General features: G+C 41.0%; 1 protein-coding gene across 1 annotated transcript; it reads left to right on the top strand.

Annotated features, from left to right (window-relative positions):
- The first annotated feature begins 16,206 nt into the window (after positions 1-16,206).
- Positions 16,207-19,699, top strand: TMEM229A (transmembrane protein 229A). Its single transcript, XM_053927340.1, has one exon. It carries the CDS (start codon positions 16,718-16,720, stop codon positions 18,281-18,283), a length of 1,566 nt encoding a protein of 521 aa, XP_053783315.1. The 5' UTR covers positions 16,207-16,717; the 3' UTR covers positions 18,284-19,699.
- The last annotated feature ends 31 nt before the right edge of the window (positions 19,700-19,730 follow it).

The following is a 19,730-nucleotide window of genomic DNA, read 5'->3' as shown; positions in this document are numbered from 1 at the left end:
GGGGGTTGGTATGGTGGCAGAAACTCCCAGCCTCATGGGAGAGTTTGTAAGGGAGACCCACAGGGTCCTAGAACATACACAAACCTACCCCCCTGGGAATCAGCACCAGAAGGAACCAATTTACTTGTGAGTAGTGGAGGAAGTGACTGAAAGCTGGCCAAGAGCCAAGCAAGTGGCATTGTTCCCTTTTGAACCCCTTCCCCCACATACAGTGCCACAACACAGCACTGTGGGTTGCCCCACCCTGGCAAATACCTTAGGCTCTGCCCTTTACTATGTAATAAACATGCCAAGACAAAAAATATGGCCCAAATGAAAGAACAGATCAAAGCTTCAGAAAAAAATACAACTAAGCAATGAAGAGATAGCTAACCTATCAGATGCACAGTTCAAAACCCTGGTAATCAGGATATACACAGAAATGGTTGAATATGGTCACAAAATTGAGGAAAAAGTTAAGGCTACAAAAGTGAAATAAAGGAAAATGTACAGGGAACCAACAGTGAAGGGAAGAAAACCAGGACCCAAATCAACAGTTTGGAGCACAAGGAAGAAATAAACATTCAACCAGAACAAAATGAAAAAACAAGAATTAAAAAAAATGAGGGGAGGCTTAGAAACCTCTGGGACAACTTTAAATGTTCCAACATCCTAATCATAGTGGTGCCAGAAGGAGAAGAGGAAGAGCAAGAAATTGAAACCTTACTTGAACAAATAATGAAGAACTTCCCCAATATGGCAAAGAAAATAGACTTCCAGGAAGTCCAGTAAGCTCAGAGAGTCCCTAAGAAGTTGTACCCAAGGAACCACACACAAAGGTACATCATAATTACATTACCCAAGATCAAAGATAAGAAGAGAATCTTAAAAGCAGCAAGAGAAGAGGAGACAGTCACCTACAAATGAGTTCCCATATGACTGTCAGCTGATTTCTCAAAAGAGACCTTACAGGCAAGAAGGGGCTGGAAAGAAGTATTCCAAGTCATGAAAGGCAAGGACCTCCATCCAAGATTGCTCTATCCAGCAAAGCTATCATTTAGAATAGAAGGGCAGATAAAGTGCTTCCCAAATAAGGTCAAGTTAAAGGAGTTCTTCATCACCAAGTCCTTATTATATGAAATGTTAAAGGGACTTATCTATGGAAAAGAAGAAGATCAAAAATATGAACAGTAAATGACAACAAACTCACAACTACCAACAACTGAACCTAAAAACAAAAACAAAAACAAACTAACTAAGCAAACAACTACAACAGGAACAGAATCACAGAAATGGAGATCACATGGAGGGTTATCAGCAAGGAAGGTGAGGGAGGAGAGTAGGGAAAAAGAAACAGGGAAGAAGAAGCATAAATTGTAGGTACAAAATAGATGGGGAGGTTAAAAAATAGTATAGGAAATTGAGAAGCCAAAGAACTTTTATGTATGACCCATTTTCATCAACTAAGGTTGTGGGAGCAGAGAATGCTTGTGGGAGGGGAGGTGCAGGGTGGAGGGGAATAAAGGGGGTGGGTAATGGGACTACTGTAATAATGTAATAAAGAAAATATATTTAAAAATTAAATTAAAAAAAACACAATCATACCATAATCAAATGGGATTTATTCTTGGGTATGTAAGGTTAGTACAACATTCACAAATCAATAAATGTGAAACACCACATAAACAAAATGCAGGATAAAAAACACATGATTTTATCAATAGATGCAAAAATTACTTGATAATATCCAGCACCAATTTATGATAAACATTCTCGGCAAAGTGGGAATAGAAGAAACATACCTAAACATAATAAAGGCGATTATGACAAACCCACTGCCAGCATTATGCTCAATGGGCCAAAGCTACAAGCACTCCCCTTAAGATCAGGAACAAGACTGGGAGTCTGCTTTCACCTCTCTTATTCAAATAGTACTGGAAGTCTTAGCCATAGAAATGAGACAAGAAGAAGAAATAAAAAGCATTCAGATTAGAAAGGAAGAAGGAAAACTGTCATTATTTATAGATGACATGATATTGTACATAGAAAACTCTAAAGATTCTATCAACAAAGTATTAAAACTGTTAATTAATTTAGTAAAACAGCAGGATACAAAATTAATATCCAGAAATAAGTTGCACTTTTATATGCCTATAATGAACTATCAGAAAGGGAAATTAGGAAAACATTCCCACTCACAATCACTTCAAAAAGAATAAATATCATGTGTATTTTAATGGCTCCAAATCACTTAAGGATGGTATTTATATATGTTTTTATCTTGTCTGCTGTTTTCCCAATAAAGTCCGAGAGCCAGTGGTCTAAGACAATTGAAATAGATGGGGAATAAATAAAATCAAAAACAATTTTTGAGCCACTTCTGCTCACCAACTTCAACCAAACATTATTTACTACATTTTTGTACAAAGTGACAAATTCATCTTCCTGCGGATGGCAATAAGATTATGATAAAGTATTGCCTAAAATTATAAAAACACAATAAGTAAAATAACAGACTAAGGACAATCCAAAAACAAGTATTTCAACATGTATCTGGAATATGGACAGTGAGAGAGAATGCCATCTGTAGCTCAAAATAAGAGAGAAGGAGGCTTCTACAGATATGGAAAACAGCTTGCCCAGCAGAAATCTAACATGTTTCAAATTAGAGGCTGCCGGTAGAAGACAGAGCAGGAGAAAGAGCTAAAAAATAGGGGATTAACTGAAGACCTATATATGAAACAAATACCTATCTTGTCATGAGGATAACCTACAGTTGGGCATTTCACACGGGTGTCAGAAGGGCAAGGCCTCCTTTTTCTAATACTTGTCAGAAGGAAAGGCAGCTGGCTCATCTCTTTCTCACTGTCATGTAACACTTCAAGCAACAAATCTCTTTCACATACATAACACATCATCAGCTGTATAATTCCCTCGGTCTTAAAGATAAATGGACAATAAATAAATAATCACCAGAAAATTGAGTTAAGCCAGCAGTATAACAGAGAGAGACCAAGATAAATAGAAAATTGTCCCCTAAACAAAGAGAGAATATTCAAGAAGCAGAAAAGAGCTTTTATTTTGCCTTTTATTAAAAAATAGATTTTAGCCCTGTCTGCTGTGGCTCAGTGGACTGAACACTGGTCTGCGAACCAAAGGGTTGCTGGGTCAATTCCCAGTCAGGGCACATGCCTGGGTTGCAGGGCAGGTCCCTTGTAGGGGATGCGTTGAGAGGCAACCACACATTGATGTTTCTCTCCCTCCCTTCTCCCTTCCCCTCGCTCCAAAAATAAACACATAAAATCTTTTAAAAAATAGATTTTATTTCTGTATTTTTGGAGCGAGGGGAAGGAAAGAAGACAGGGTGAGAAACATTGCCTGGTTGCCTTTTTAGTGCCCCAAATTGAACTGGATACCTTTTGCTTCAACCTTGATCTTTCATTTCGCAAGATAACGCCCAATCAAGTGAGCCATACTGGTCATGGCCAGAAGCGAGCTTTTAGTGTCCTTAGGTAGAAAATATTGTATCCAAGGAAAAAGAACATAATGTTTTCAAAAAAGAACGATCAGAATATAAAAGTTTGCTTTGGAAATTAATTAAATGATTTGCCAAATAAAAATAATAATTGGAGGAGGAGGAGGAAGTGGGAGAGCACTGTACTCCAGCGAGATGCATCTGGGAAAGGGGCAGGTCTGCAGTTTGCGGCCAGGAGCCTGGCTACACCTTCCACCTCCATTAAATAAACAAAATCTTTTTAAAAAAATGATTTACGAGCTTCCTGCCAAGATGGAGGCGTTTGTAGACATACTGTGCCTCCTTGCACAACCAAAAGATGGACAACAACAATTTAAAAACAAAAAACAACCAGAACTGACAGAAAATCGAAATGTATGGGAGTCCAACGACCAAAGAGATAAAGAAGAAACTTTCATCCAGACTGGTAGGAGGGGCGGAGAGGTCTCATGGCAAGGCAGTGACTGGCGGACCCAGCGAGGTGGCCGATTGTGGAATGGGGCAGGCCAGGCTGTGGCTGGCAGACCCTGTGGCCCCACATTCATGCATAGCTAAACCGGGAGGAACAGTGGGGGAGTGAAGCAGACCACTCAAACCAGGGCTCCAGCACAGGGAAATAAAGCCTCAAACCTCTGATTGAAAACACCCGTGGGGGTTCAGGCGGTAGCAGGAGAAACTCCCAGCCTCACAGGAGACTTCCTTGGAGAGACCCACAGGGGCCTAGAGCATGCACAAGGCCACCCACTCGAGAATCAGCACTAGAGGGCCCCAGTTTGATTGTGGGTAGCAGAGGGAGTGACTGAAATCGGGCAGAGAGAGGAGCAAGGGCCATTGCTCCCTCCGGGCCCCTCCCCCACATACAGCATCACAGCACAGCAACCAGCCTTACCCTGCACTGGTGAACACCTAAGGCTCTGCCCCTTTAGGTAACAGGCATACCAAGACAAAAAAAAATGGCCCAAATGAAAGAACAGATCAAAGCTCCAGAAAAAATACAACTAAGCAACAAAGAGGTAGCCAACCTATCAGATGCACAGTGCAAAACACTGGTAATCAGGATGCTCACAGAACTGGTTGAATTTGGTTGCAAATTAGATGAAAAAATGAAGGCTATGCTAAGAGAAACAAAGGAAAATGTACAGGGAACCAATAGTGATGCGAAGGAAACTGGGACTCAAATCAACAGTGTGGACCAGAAGGAAGAAAGAAACATCCAACCAGAAAAGAATGAAGAAACAAGAATTCAAAAAATGAGGAGAGGCTTAGGAACCTCCAGGACATCTTGAAACGTTCCAACATCCTAATAATAGGAGTGCCAGAAGGAGAAGAGGAAGAACAAAAAATTGAAAACTTATTTGAACAAACAGTGAAGGAGAATTTCCCTAATCTGGCAAAGGAAATAGACTTCCAGGAAGTCCAGGAAGCTCAGAGAGTCCCAAAGAAGCTGGACCCAAGGAGGAACACACCAAAGCACACCATAATTACATTAGCCAAAATTAAAAAGAAGGAGAGAATCTTAGAAGCATCAAGAGAAAAGCACACAGCTACCTACAAAGGAGTTCCCATAAGACTGTCAGCTGATTTCTCCAAAGATACCTTACAGGCAGAAGGGGCTGGAAGGAAGTATTCAAAGTCCTGAAGGGCAAGGACCTCCATCCAACATTGCTCTATCCAGCAAAGCTATCATTTAGAATGGAAGGGCAGATAAAGCGCTTCTCAGATAAGGTCAAGTTAAATGAGTTCATCATCACCAAGCCCTTATTATATGAAATGTTAAAGGGACTTATCCAAGAAAAAGAAGATAAAAAAGATGAACAGTAAAAATGACAGCAAACTCACAGTTATTAACAACCACACCTAAAACAAAAACAAAAGCAAACTAAGCAAACAACTAGAACAGGAACAGAACCACAGAAATGGAGATCATATGAAGGGTTATCAGCAGGGGAGTGGGAGGGGGAGAGAAGGGGGAAAGGTACAGAGAATAAGTAGCATAAATGGTAGGTAGAAAATAGACAGGGGGTGGGTAAGAGCAGGATAGGAAATGTAGAAACCAAAGAACTTATAAGTATGACCCATGGACATGAACTATAGGGGGGGGAATGTGGGAGGGAGGGGGTGGGCAGGATGTAGTGGAGTGAAGGGGGGGAAATGGGGCAACTGTAATAGCATAATCAATAAATATATTAAAATAATAATAATAATAATTGAAACCTTGAAAGATTAAAGCACAAGCACTCTCTAAGAGGTTAAAAACATAAGACACAAGGAGGAAAATATGAAAGAAAAGATCATCAGAATTGAGAATCAGCATAGGGAGTCCAATTATAGGAATTCTAAGACAAAATAGGGAGTTGTGAAAGGATTAAAACAAGAAAATTCTTCATACAAGAAAGGAGACACACGTCTTCAATCTGGAAGGGTTTACCTGCTACCAATAGGATGAATTTAAAAGGAATCACACCTGGGCACATTATTTATGCACCTTCAGAATTCCAAAGGTTTAAAGACATTAAAATGTTCCAAAGAGGGCTGAGAAAGGACAATTGTGTTCACAGAAATCAGAATCAGAAGCACTGCTTGTGTTTTGTTTGTTTTATTATCAACTTCAAATAGTAGAGCAATGCCTTCAAAATTCTGTGGGAAGCTTTTTTAAGCTTAGAATTCTCTACACAGCCAAACCATTGATCAAATGGGAGGGATGATAAAGAGTTTTTCCATATGAAAGCATTGACAAATTTACCCTTATACCCCTTTCTTAGGAAGTTATATGAGTGATGACAGGTGTGAGAGTAGTGTGCAGGAAACCCTCGTCACTCACAGCCCTCGTTAGACATTATTGAGATTGATCAATCAAGAACTGGAACTGTATGTGATTTATTTGTAAATATACAACTAACCACCAGAGTGATTAAAACCTGAAGATGTTAAAGTATTAACTTCTCAAGAGTGATATCAGGTGGTAAGGTAAACACACACTTCAATACCATTTTTAACCATGCTCATATACTATTTTGAAGTAATTTTTAAATACACTACCAGAGAGCCAATTAAACTTTTTTGTATAATGTTCTGTTCTTTCAGTTTCTGATTCTCTGTATACACAAATTACTTGACATCCACTTCCTCCCCCATCTAGGTGTTCTTTTGTGTTATCTGCAGAGCTCCTCGAATGAAATTACCTGTACCTGAAAAGAAAACTCCTGTACATTCCAGAATCCATTAAGTCAATATCTAATACTGCAAAAGTTAGACACAAACCCTGAAGCTTACATTCTAGAGGAAACAGATAATAAATAAAAATATTGATGTTGGTAAATGCCCTGAAAAATGAGTTATCAGGCATTCTAAAATATTCAGTAGGGGCACCATAAAATGACCTATGGTACATGGATCAGAAAATTGAAGTCATCTTGGTCTTAATACATCATCTTCAAAGCTATACCCCACCCCACAGTTAGAAATAATTAGTATTCAATCTAACTCCCAAATTCCCGAAACAGATGTGACCATACAGGTCACATCTGACTTGTCCTCCTCATTGTCATATTCTGCCACTTTCCACTATGGAAATACTATGGATATGGTTCAGAGGAAATATTCTTTCCTTTTCATGAACAAAAGTCTAAAATATTTAGGCTCAATTCCTGTCAAATGCTTACATGAAATATATATTTATATATATAATTATAAATATATCTTCCAGTACATTATACTTAGCTGAATAACAAATAAAATGCAAAATGTTTTTTTAAATAAGCCTAATTAGCAGGTGGTCTTTTTTTAATAAGCTAAATAAATGCTCTATTTATATTTCCTAAACTGCAATTAACTCATTTAAAAGATTGTTTAGTATTTCAGACAGTTTAGTACTGTCATAGCAAGTCTTTCCTGCTATCATTTTTTCCATTATAATATGTCTATTATCCATGAGAGATCACTTTGCAATGATCCCTTTTCCGAGAAACCAAAAACATTTTTTTTTCTGATTGCCTATGCCTTTTCTCAAGCTTTAGTATGCACTGACAACATTTTCAAAAGCAGAAAGTTATTAAATGAAAGAAAAAACAATTCCCCCTTCCCTGGCATAATTACAGTTTCGATTCTCTATATCAGGTGCTCTAGACATTAATTTCAAGTATCACAGCAAGGTCAGAAGATGTACTAAACACTCCATTTGACACTGATGTGTTTTCATTTAATTATCCGTTAAAATGATTTTGTGGTTTTGGTGTATATACCATTCTTCACCTTTTCTAAAATGAAAATCTTTTTGCCTCTAGAAGTAAAAAAACTTAAACTTTGAGCTAGATATATTTACATTCCAGGTCTGGTTCTGTCATTTACAGGCTCTATAACCTTGGTCAATTCCTTAACCTCTCTGAACTTTCTTCATTTATAATACAGAGGTCATAAAGCTTTATAGCAGAGTTCCTCAATTTAGGATTATTGGCATTTTGTACCAGATAAGTCTTTGTTGTAAGAACTTATCCTGAGCATTATAGGATGTTTACCAGCCTCTCTACCCTCTGCTCTCTAGAAGTTGGCACCACCTTGGTTGGAAAATCAAAATTCTTTCCAGACATTGTCAAACGTCCCTTGTGGGGGAAAATTATCCCCATTGAAAACCACTGTCTTTACAGAATTGTTGTGTGGATTAAATGAAACTTTACATGGGTAACCAGCACATTTGGTGTTTGATTATTGATAGGCCTGGATTCTCAATAATAATAGTAACAAATGCAATGGAATGTATGAAAACAAAAAGTGAAAAACCAAAGAGTAGAAGCCTTTTTTATTATCAAAGAAAGGACTGGCCGTCATTCAGGAAGGCAATACTTTAGTGCTCACTTAAGTTGAATTTTTGCTTTTGGTCGTGCCTACTTGGGAGACACGTCAGGGCTTGCATGAATCCAACAGACACCAATTTCAACACGCCGACATCTTTTTTCTTTTCTCTCTGAAGATACAGCTATTGTAATTTAAACAATTTTCCCAACATCTGTTGTGGCTATGTATTACCATGCAACTTTGGTCTAACCAACGGGCTGGGAATAGAAGTGCAGCTTCCAGAAAGTGTTCTCAAGAAAGAGCCTTTTCCTTACTTGTTGTTGTGGGGCTGAATTCAGACCACTGGACGGTTAGAATAGACGTGTTTAGGAATGGAAGCCATACAGGATAGAGCAATCAGGTGATCCGGGCCCTGGAGACCTGTCAGCACCACTCCAGCCCTAGGTGTCTCCTGAAATTACTCATGAGAGAAAACAATTTGCCTCTTGTTTAGATTACTAATGTCTAGATGTTCAGCCTTTTAAAACAAAACCAAATCATAACTAGGGCACATACCTTATCCCATCTAATTCTCTTAACAACACTAGCTGGTGGAGACTATTATTATTCCTATTTGAGAAGTGAGAAATAAGGCTAGGAGAAACAAAGAGAGAGGTTTGCCATGGTCCTCCGAACAGGAAGCAAAGGAGCTAAGATCTGGTGCAAGCAGTCTGATGACAGAGGACACACTACTTCTCACTCTCTGACCATTTCAGAGTCATCTCACACAGATAGGAATCAATCTTTTTTCTTATTATTAAACTGTAATCTATGTAAAGAAAAGCCCAGTCTTATTTTTAGGTGAGCATATTCATTCAAACTGTTAACTTGTTTCTAACCTATATTTTTACTCATATTTTAGGTGCTCCTCTTCCCGTATCCTTAGACAAAGACCCCTCCTGGGCACTACCTTATCCATGTTTCTTTTATGACCCAGAAACTCATTATTAAAGTATTCCGGAGACGTCTTCTTTACAGGCTAAATAACCACGAGTGCTTGCGCCTTTCTTGAGAGTCTCCCAACCCCTTAATTATTCCCACTGTAAATCTTTGAACATTCTTTAATTCCTCACAGTCTTTAACCAAAGTGCTATTTGTGTTTGCAAATTTAGCAGCATATATGGCTTGAGAATGAGTTTTTCACAGCAATTCCTTTGTACCAGCCAGGATTCGCGCATTAGCCCACCCATCATATTGAGTAGATTTAAATACTTGGTGTGTTAAGAGGTTCTTTCTGTATTTCAAAAACAAAGAGAGCTTTGTGTTATTTCTGAAAAGCCACATGAATAACTTGAAAACAAAGGGTTTGTCAATTACAATCTGTTCTTTATGTTTTCAGAATTTGTATTTGGCGGAACATAATCCACTAAAATTCATCAGTGGACCAGAAGGGCATGGGAAAGAGTGATGCAGTAGTTTCTTCCTGGGAGAGACCCAAAGTACCAGCAGACAGGGAGGAGTACACCGTCCTGGAGAAGTAAACTCAGAGCACAGCAATTGCCATGGGTTAGGCATAAGGAGTGAGCTCGGGGGGTACAGCTTGTTATCACATACACCAATGATTAATTCAAAAGAGAGATCTATGCTACTGTGAAATTCTAAAATTTAGAAGTTTAGAAGTTAATTAGTTTCTATTTGGGTAAAAAAGAATTTTTTTTCAGAAAAGGAATACTCTTAGCAGTAAAATTATCATCAGCAGAATTTTGGAAGGTACCCTAAAGATGTTTCAGAAACGAGGAATATTAGAGGGAAGGTGAAATTAATCAACATTGTAACCTAATTACAAGGAGGAAATAACTTCATTGGGAAAGAAAGAAAAGGGAGTATCATACATGGAAATAAAGAAATAAGGCAAAAGATTTACAAGTTCTGAAGATTCTATCATCAGAAATGATGTTTTGTTTATATGTTTAATATAGTAGTGGGAACATGAAATGTAAACCCAAAAATACGGTGCATCACAAAAAAAATGAATTTCCTTAATTAAAAAAACTGCTGCTAATAAGTAAACAAACAAACAAAAAGATCATTAATTCAATGAAAAGGGATATTCACAGGTAGTTCACAGAAGACAAAAGACAAATAGTTCTATATTTCACATGTATCCCTAGTGCACTCATAATACGAACAGTGAAAATTAAACTTCATCAAGACACTGTTTTCACATATCAAATTGGCATCTATCAAAAAGTGTAATGAACTGTAATTAAATAACAATAAAAAATTAAAATTAAAAAAATCAATTGGCATAAAATGGAATATTATTTAGCCACAAAAAGAAATGAAGTATTTATATATACTGCAACATGGATGAATCCTGAAAATATGCCAAATGGGTGAAGCCAGCCACAAAGGGCCCACATTGTACAATTCCATTTATATGAAACAACCAGAATAAGCAAAGCCATCAGGATAGAAAGTGGTCGCCAGGGGCTGAGGAAAGGTGGGAATGGGAACTGACTGCTAACAGGTTTCCTGTGGGGGGTAAAGAAAATGTTCTGGAATTAGATTATGGTGATGGTTGCACAACCTTGTGAATATAGTAAAAAATCACTGAATTGTAAACTTTCAAAGGGTGAAGTTTATGGTATGTGAATTATATCTCAATAAAAATCCAATGGATAAAAAAAAGTGTAATGAACCTTCATTGGCAAAATTGTGTGGAAATAGATCCTTTCATAGTTGCTAGTGGGAGTGCAAATTGAGATAATTTCTTAAAATAATTTGGCAATATGCAGGGTGGGGTCAAAAGTAGGTTTACAATTGTTTGTATGGAAACTAATATAATAATTAATAAACAATACATGAATTAAGTCTGTGTTTCACATACTCACAACTGTAAACCTACTTTTTTCCCACCCTGGATGCCAAAATTACAAATGTACACATCCTTTTTCCTAACAGCTTCACTTATTGGAATTTATCATTCACACATATACTCCTACAGAAATAAAATGACTTATATTCAAAGCTTTTACATTGCAGGATTTTTTTTTACCATGACAAAAGATTTAAAACCACTTAAATGCCCATCTCCAAAACCCACTCCTCCCTACTTACCACTTACCTATTTACCTACCCCTTGATCAGAAGACAAGAAACCTGGGTAAAAGTGGACAAACAATAGTGCTCTGTCCTTCTCTGCACATCAAAGAAGTCACTGGTTGGCTTCTTATTTGTGTGGAAGGGACCTGGCAGTCCGGGCAAGCTGGCAATGACTGGGATCCTTACAAAGCTCCATGCCTGCTGTGCTGTACACATCTCTTTCTGTCTAGAATTTGCCATCTTGCTTGCAATTATTAAAAATTAGCTGGACCCTAAACTAGGATCTCAGTGAGGATGAGATCCGTGTAGTGCTCAGTTTTGCATCCTCACTTCACAGCAGAATACCCATAATGCAGTATGTGCTCAATGAATGGAAGCAGCAGGATGGGGCTCAAGCACTCATGAGATCTGACTTCCATTCCATAACTGGTATTCTTTGACTGACGTGTTGGTGCAGCTGCCTTCATCTGCCTCCCATCACACCTCATTGCCAAAGTACACTTTGAAACCTTAGATAGTTTCTTCCACAAAGTAACCATACTAGCAAAGAATCATGTTTAGTGACATATTTTTTCTGTTGAAAATATTAACATATAATATGTACATAGGTTTTGGAGATCCACTGGGTACAAATGAACATTGTCAAATAAACGAACACATGCAAACCTACTTGTTAAATCACTGTACCGAGCCAAGCCAAGGGTTTCAGGTTATGGCAATCATGAATATGGATTTTCACAACTGGAACAAGGTGTGGTCTTGCCTAACTTCAGTATGTAGAAACGTGTACTAACAGTCTCCAGGCATATCTTTGCATATGTTTTCTCCTGTTATCTAACCCTAATCTTCTATTCTCACACCAGATGCCAATCCTTTCACATAGTCGCATTTATATAAGTAAACAGCCATTTTCTAATATATAAAGAAACCCAGTAGAAAAGACAGGATAAAGATAAGCATACAGAAAAAAAGGAATGTGAAATGACTGTATAGATCGATGATTAAAATTAAATGCATGATAAAAAAAGGGCAGAAGTGACTGGGAAGGGTTTAGGGACTGATACTAGAACTATCAATGGAACTGATCTCTCTTCTTATTAAATCTTCTTATTATTTACAACTCATTTAAAATAGCTTTGAAATGAGAATGTAGGAGGTGACACACTGTAGCGCAAATGAGCTTTGGCGTCACATAGAAATTACTCCATAGCTTGTCCTTTGACTTATCCACCGAGACCTTGAGCAAGCAACTTTTCTGAGCCTCAGTTTCAGTATCTGTTTAAAAAAAATAGGCGACAGTTATGTTAATTACTAACAACATATGTGAAGTACACAGCTGATAAGCAGGTGCTGGATAAGTAATATCCATGAACTGAGGTCATCTCTCTTCACAAAGTCTCTAAGTTACCAGCAAACTTTTAACCAATGTACTTGGACTATCATTGTCCAAAATAAGCTCCTAGCTTTGAAAACAGAATGGAATCAACTGGGGAGGGGAAATACAGTCGTTTCCCTGGAGCACACATGATGAGTCAGGCAAAGATTTGAATGCTGCTCAAGGTGAAGTGTTATTTTTAAGCAAGCTTTTCCAAAACAACTTGTTACTCTTTTTATGTTTTATGAATTAAAAGAATTTACTCAGAGTCTGTTCTTTAGGAGCCCCACTCAGTGAAATCATACAAAAAATGCTTCAGCTCAGGTAATAATTCCTGCTGAAAATTAAGAACTCCCAGAAATTCCAAGAACTGAAGAAAGGGCCTGACATTAACATGAATAATATAAAAGCACATAAAAACAAAACAAAACAAAACACCAGGAAGAGGTACCAAAAGAAACTTTCCTGATGTTGGTTTGACTCCCCATTGATCAGATTATTAGAAAGAGGAATTAAACAAGTACAGTTAAAAAGTTTTGTAAAAACATACAACTGGAACAACAGGGCAGACTTCCAAGATGACCCTCTAACAGGCTCCTAGTCAATGGCCATTCCACATCTGGCAACAAGCACTAATAGCCACCTTCTGCCTGTCCATTTGCTGCCCTTGTTGTTTAAGCAACACATAGAAAGAATTGTTTAATTTGAAACTTTATTATACAGCAAAAAAATTAAGAAAAAGTTATATAAAGTATAAGAAACTACAGAGCTATGCATACAAATATTTTATAACTTTGAACCGTCAATCAACCTCCTTCCTTTCCCCTGCCTTCCACAGCCACTGGGGATGAGCATCATTTTAGCTAAACTCAGTCAGTCTTGCTTCCTCATTAGCTTTACCTGTCCTTACTCTAACAATTCCCCTCTTGGATTCCAAACTGGTCCTCACCATTAGATTATGCAAACCCAAGACCATTTTCCCCACAACTTACCATCTACATGGTCATCCCTTTTTGATTTGGTTGTCTTTGTTAATGTGACTTTACTATTCCACTGTCTTCATCAGCACAACTTCACTATTCCAGCAAACTCTGGCCCAGGGAGATAAACATTTACTATTTATTCCCAATACTTTTTGAAATCCTAACCTCAAAACCCTTGCTTGGCAACATCCACCAATCCTAAACCATTGTATCATAATTCATTACCCAGTTCTAATCAAGCCTAAATAGTGAAAGGCCCATCAAAAACAAGACTACAAAAACCTCATAAATAGTGTAACATTGCCCACCCCCTTGCAAGAAGCTATCAAAACTTTGTCAAGTTAGAGAGTTTCCTTCCAATGGTAAGTAACAGACCCAGCTTTAGGAAGCCAGCATTCTTGGATGGATGTCCTCCTTCTTAGTTAGGTGATTACTGTATTGTAAGAGATCTGTGTGTGTGTGTGTGTGTGTGTGTGTGCATGCTTGCAATTTGATCCATAATGAGAGAGGTTTTTATATCTACTGCTAATATGATTGCTGTCTTTTATAGCTTTTCTATCATTACATTCATGCCTTGCCCTACTGAACTTCCTTTAAGGTTTCTTCTGTATGCTGTGTTCTCCATGCACTTTCTTTTTGTTCTTCTGGTGTGGTAATTCCTACATTCCATACATCTAAAAGACTACAACCTTGAGCCCTCACCGGTGTGGCTCAGTTAGTTGGGCATCATACTGCAAAGCAAAAGGTCGCCAGGTCCATTCCCAGTCAGGGCGCATGCCTGGGTTCTGGGTTTGACCCCCATCCCCACCCCGTCAGGGTGAGTGCAAGAGGCGACCAATCAATGTTTCTCTCTCACATCAACATTCCCCTCCCTCTCTTTCTCCTCCCTTCCTCTCCCTCTAAAAATAAATAAAATCTTTTTTAAAAATAAATAAATAAAAGACTACAACCTTGAACCTATGGACACTAGGCTAAAGATGACCACAGTCCTCCAAAGGATCGTTCTAATTCTCAAATCTCTCCCTGGTCACATTGGCTACTCCGGGTCCAAGAGTGCATACGGAACCAAACTGGCTAGCCCGGTAAGGTCAACGCTGCCTCCACATGAACTGGTGCATCTCTACAGCATGGCAGGGCTACTCAGGCAGCTGTGTTATTCCTGAGGTCCCTTTAAGAAGCCTTCCTGAGAGGAACTAGACTGGATAACAGATTTAGTTTAACTTTAGTTGAGATTCAGTTTTCCTTGCATTTTCCAAGAAAAGCTAGAATAATTAGAAGACTTGGGCCCTTGAAGTTTAATTTGCTACTTGAAAACAATTCAAGTTTCATCTTGCAAGTTAATGCATGCACATTGGAATGGCTGGGCTTATGCTGTTGTCACAAAGTGCTTTCCCTCGTCCGAAGAGCAATTATGGAGAAAGAATACATTTGTTTTTGATATCTGATAAATCAGGACCAAGATTGACTTTATTTAATAAAATAGTGGCTCAAAGAAATGTTTTATTTGGTGTGTACTACTAGCTGATCATAGTTGATAATAACCATAAGTAGGTTTTAGAGGTATGATAGATTATGATATCACCTAGAGTATGTACTTTAAAGAGTAAATCTTACAACCACGGATTTTACCAGTGCATACAGCATTTTGTATACAGTAGGTGCTCAAGAAAATGTTTGTGTTATTATTTCTCTTCACTGTACTTGTTCAAGCAATAGGGCAACTAACCTCTTTGTTTCACAACAAGTTTGCCAAGCCTGCTACCTGATGCTTCTGTCCCTGGCATGACAACGCTCACCCACTGACTTTTGACCACCACTAAAAGTCTTCAAGTAAGCCACACACTATCAACGCTATGAAAAAAAAAAATGTTTTTAAACGATACTTTCACCTTCTACAAAGTGTTGATATCCTCTTAACAATTTTTTCTTCTCAGCATACTTTTTATTTCTCCCTTATCTAGTTTACAGACAAATTAGCAACCACAGATTGAACATACGGGGTTGAAATAAATAACTGGAGGATGTTACTGTAGAAATATAGAAACTGTCAGAAAATTTATTCTCCAGAAGAAAATAATTTTCTTAACCATCTACCAAAGGAACGTCTGATCTGTTTATCTAAGAACAGATTAGAACTGTTATCTAGTTTCTGTGTAGACCTGACTTTCATTTGGGGGCGGGGGAGAGGGTTAATCAGTATAACTGAACTCCTTTCCGATTCTGAGCCTGAATTTAATATTGGACAAAAAAAGTGGAGCCCTCACACCAGAATTCTGGATTTCGCGTCCCGCCCCCCTACCCCCCACCCAACTCGAAAATAAAATCCTCACCCTCTATCTCACTCCTGATTTCGGGGGTGACCTAGTTCTGCAAGAAGGAGACGCAGCACTGGGGTGTGCCAGGGTGAGCGCAGGTACTATTCTGGCAGAGCTGTGACACTGCAGCCAGAACAACGTCTGAGCCAACTAGCTGCCAATCTTTGCGTTAATTCTGAGGGACTTTGATCTCTGTCCTTGGCCGGAAGTAAACTAACGAGGAAAGCAGACTGGCCAGGGAGAGAGGTTGGAAAAGTGGACCAGACAATATTTCAGATGCAGGGAGTCTCCTGTTTATGCTTCGTGACTGAGACACAGCTGGCTTTGAATAGAGACATTAAATACGCAGCACTTAGAGTTTGGTCTCGGGCCCGGCCCCTGGGCTGTGGCTCTTGGCCACTCTTCTTCAGCAGCCAGGCTCCTGGCTCTGGTTCTGGCGACGCGGGGCCCACCCCTGTAGCTCGCAGTCACACCTGTTCAGTGTTTCTCCACTCCGAGCCTCCGCCCCGGCGAACGCCTCCCGCACCGCCGGGGATCCTGGTGCAGAGCGGAGGAAGGAGGCAGAGAACTAGGGCCCGGCCTTCTCCAGCGGACCCCCGCGGGACTGGCAGCGGAGGGCTGGGGCGGGGAAGGGCGGCCGAGAAGGCGGGAGAGGTCGAGACGGGCGGCGAGGGGCATGGGGAGGGCCGCGAGAAGGGGCGTCGCTGCTCGCGTTACGCTCCCAGAGCCTGCGGCAGAGGCGGCGGAGCTGAGCCGCGGAGAAGATGGGGTTTGTACCGGCCTCGGCATTTCTCCTCACGGCCCTGGCGCCGCCGCCCCTCGCCGGGCCCTGGCGCCTGTTAGGCCGCGCGGGGTGAGCGCGGGCGCCGGCCGGCGGCACCTCGCCTGCGACTGGAGGGGAGGGCGCGGCGGGGCCGCGGCTAGGGGACTCCGCGAGCCGCCCGGCGCCCGCTCGCGCCTCTCCCGAGCGCACCAGCTCCGGCTTCCGCCGGGCCGCGGCCGGGACGGAGCTCCCCGCAAGCCCCCCGGGGGCCGGCAGCGGCTGGGAGGCGGCGCGGGGCTCGACCCTTCGGCCCCTCGGTTCCGCGCTCTGGGCGGCGTGGGATCGCGCGGCGCCGTAGCCTCGGAGCCCATGGCGGGCAGCGACGCCGATGGCGAGGGGCTGGCGCGCAGAGGCGGCGCGTCGCGGCGGCCGGCGGCCTCCAGCGGGCGGGAAGGCGAGGCTGCCGCGGACCGCCCGGAGCCGCTGTCCACTGCTGAAGCTCCGGCCAAGGGCGCGGAGCTGCCGGCTTGGATGCGTCTGTACTTCTACGGAATGCACGGCATCACCCTGGACGTGCTCGTGTCCTCCGCGCGGCTCTTCGCTCGCAGCCCCGACCTACGAATGCTGGGCTTCTCCTCGCCCTTCCGCTGCCTCTTGCACTTGTTCACCCACTTCGCTCTGGAGAAGGTGTACCTGCAACGGCGGCACTGCCCCAGCGCCTTCGTCTTCAATTTCCTTCTCTACCCCTCGGCGCACGTGGCTCTGCAGACCCTGGCGGGCCGGGCGCTGCTGCTCAGCCTGGGCGGCGGGCTGGGGGGCGCGGCGGCGCCGGGGGCGCTGGACCTGGCGCTGCAGTACGGGCTGGCGCTTTACCACTCGCAAGTGTTCCTGAAGCGCTTCCTGCGCTTGCGGTACCGACGGCGGCTGCAGCAGCAGCCACTGGGCGCGTCCCTCGCCCCTCCTCGCACCCGAGCCCCCGCGGCGGGAGGTGGTGGGCGGCGAGGAACCCGTGGCCCCACTGGCGCCGAAGGAGCCCCCAGCAAGGGGCTGCCGGACCTGCTCCGCTTTCTTTTTTACGGGATGCACGGCTTTTTGGATGAGATTTTCTTCACCTTCTTCTTTAACGTGCTGGGGCAGAGGGACAGGGCAACCAGTGGCCACACGTCGCTCTGGTCATTCTTTATGTATGGCAGCTGCAGTTTCATGGTGGAAAAGCTCTATTTCCACCTTCACTACAGTCGAGGCTGGAGCACCTGGAAGCGGGTGCCCATCTACGTGATCTTCATCTACGTGTGGGAGCTGTCCTGGGGTCTGGGACTGCGCACGTGCGGCGCTTGTTCCTGGGACTATTCTCACTACCCGCTCAATTTCATGGGGCTCATCACCCTGATGTATTTACCGGGTTGGATATTCCTTAGTGTGTACCAGGACCTACTTTCCAACGTGTTGTGGCGGGTGCAGTACGTACCAATTGACTAAAAAAGAAACAAAAACAAAACTCTGGATTCCCACCGACCAATGTAATTTATTTTTACACGTTTAAAACGGATTGGGGTTTTTTTTTAGCATTTTAATTTTTATACGTTTTACTAAACTCTTCCAACATACGTATTTCATTCTATAGTTTAGTTTTTCTATTTGGAACCTATGCATAATATAATATTTGAAATATTACTGGAAACACAACTCAAAGTACTAACTCGTCAATATTTTAAAAACCTTACAAGCCCAAACAGCCGCAAAACCATTCTATCTTAACATGGGAAAGCTGTGGGATTCACTCATTTGGGCATGGGGGGCGGGGCGATAGCTGCTATTTTATTCCACACACCACCCCTCACCCCCGGGAGGAAATTCTTCAAATCATAGACCAATGACTTTTACAAGATTTATTGAAATTTTCTGGTTTAATAGTGTGTTTACTTGCTTTTTAATCCCATTTCACTTTAATCCCTTGCTGTATTTATCAATGACTGCTGAAACTCAGAGTCTTATACTCTGAAACTGCAGTTAATAATTCTTAAAGTGCCTCCCTCTAGCACAGAAAGTGAAAAGAAACTGACAAAGGCGAACACATTCTGTGAATCGACTTTTAAATAAATCTTTTCTAGCAGTTCCGACAGGTGACACTGTGTTAAGTATTTGATCTCCTTCCCGGAAATGATCGCTTTCCAACGTGGGTTAGCCTTAAACGCCAAGCGTTAACTTGATCAGACCCTATGTTATCTATGGCTGTAAATGTTTGATTCTGTGTAATAATGTAAAATGTTTGCCTTACATGTCCAAGGGCCAAGCCAGATTATACCATCCTCAGTAGTGTTTTAACTCGACATGGAGCTTCAAGAGTAAAAACAGTTCCTTGGAATAAAATGAACTTGAATGTTCACCTTAATTGCATTAGGCCTAATTGTTTTCTGTGAATACAGATATGTGTTTTCTGTGTATTCATACCATGGCTCACTTATAAACATTTTTCTGTTTCCTTTTGGGCCCACAGAGAGTTCTTGGGCCACACCTGATATGTAATTCAAATTTTAAATCAATGATAGCTCTTTAGTGACTCATTATTAATGTCTGGAAGCTCCAAAGTTAAATGAGATGATGCAAACCATTTTAAGAAATTATGTCTAATTAACTAGTAATATACTTTAAGGTTGTTTGCTGTTTTATGATATTTTTAAAAAGACAAATACAATTGAGTATTGCTCAGCCAAGGATGACTAATAACTTGTTTTCATTATAAAGCTAATTAGGAAGACTTACAATGTGCACAAATGAATAGTTTCCTATTCAAATTGCTCGCTTACCCATGCTATAAAAGGGAACTTCTTTCTTTTCTCAAAAAAATATGTTTGCTATGGCAATAAAAATAAATATGTCTTTAGATTTAAGTCAGATGGAATTGTGTGAATACTATATTATGTTA

This window comes from Desmodus rotundus, chromosome 6, assembly GCF_022682495.2.
Source record: "Desmodus rotundus isolate HL8 chromosome 6, HLdesRot8A.1, whole genome shotgun sequence".
Classification (NCBI taxonomy): Eukaryota; Metazoa; Chordata; class Mammalia; order Chiroptera; family Phyllostomidae; genus Desmodus; species Desmodus rotundus.
This window is presented reverse-complemented; position numbering and strand designations above follow the sequence as displayed.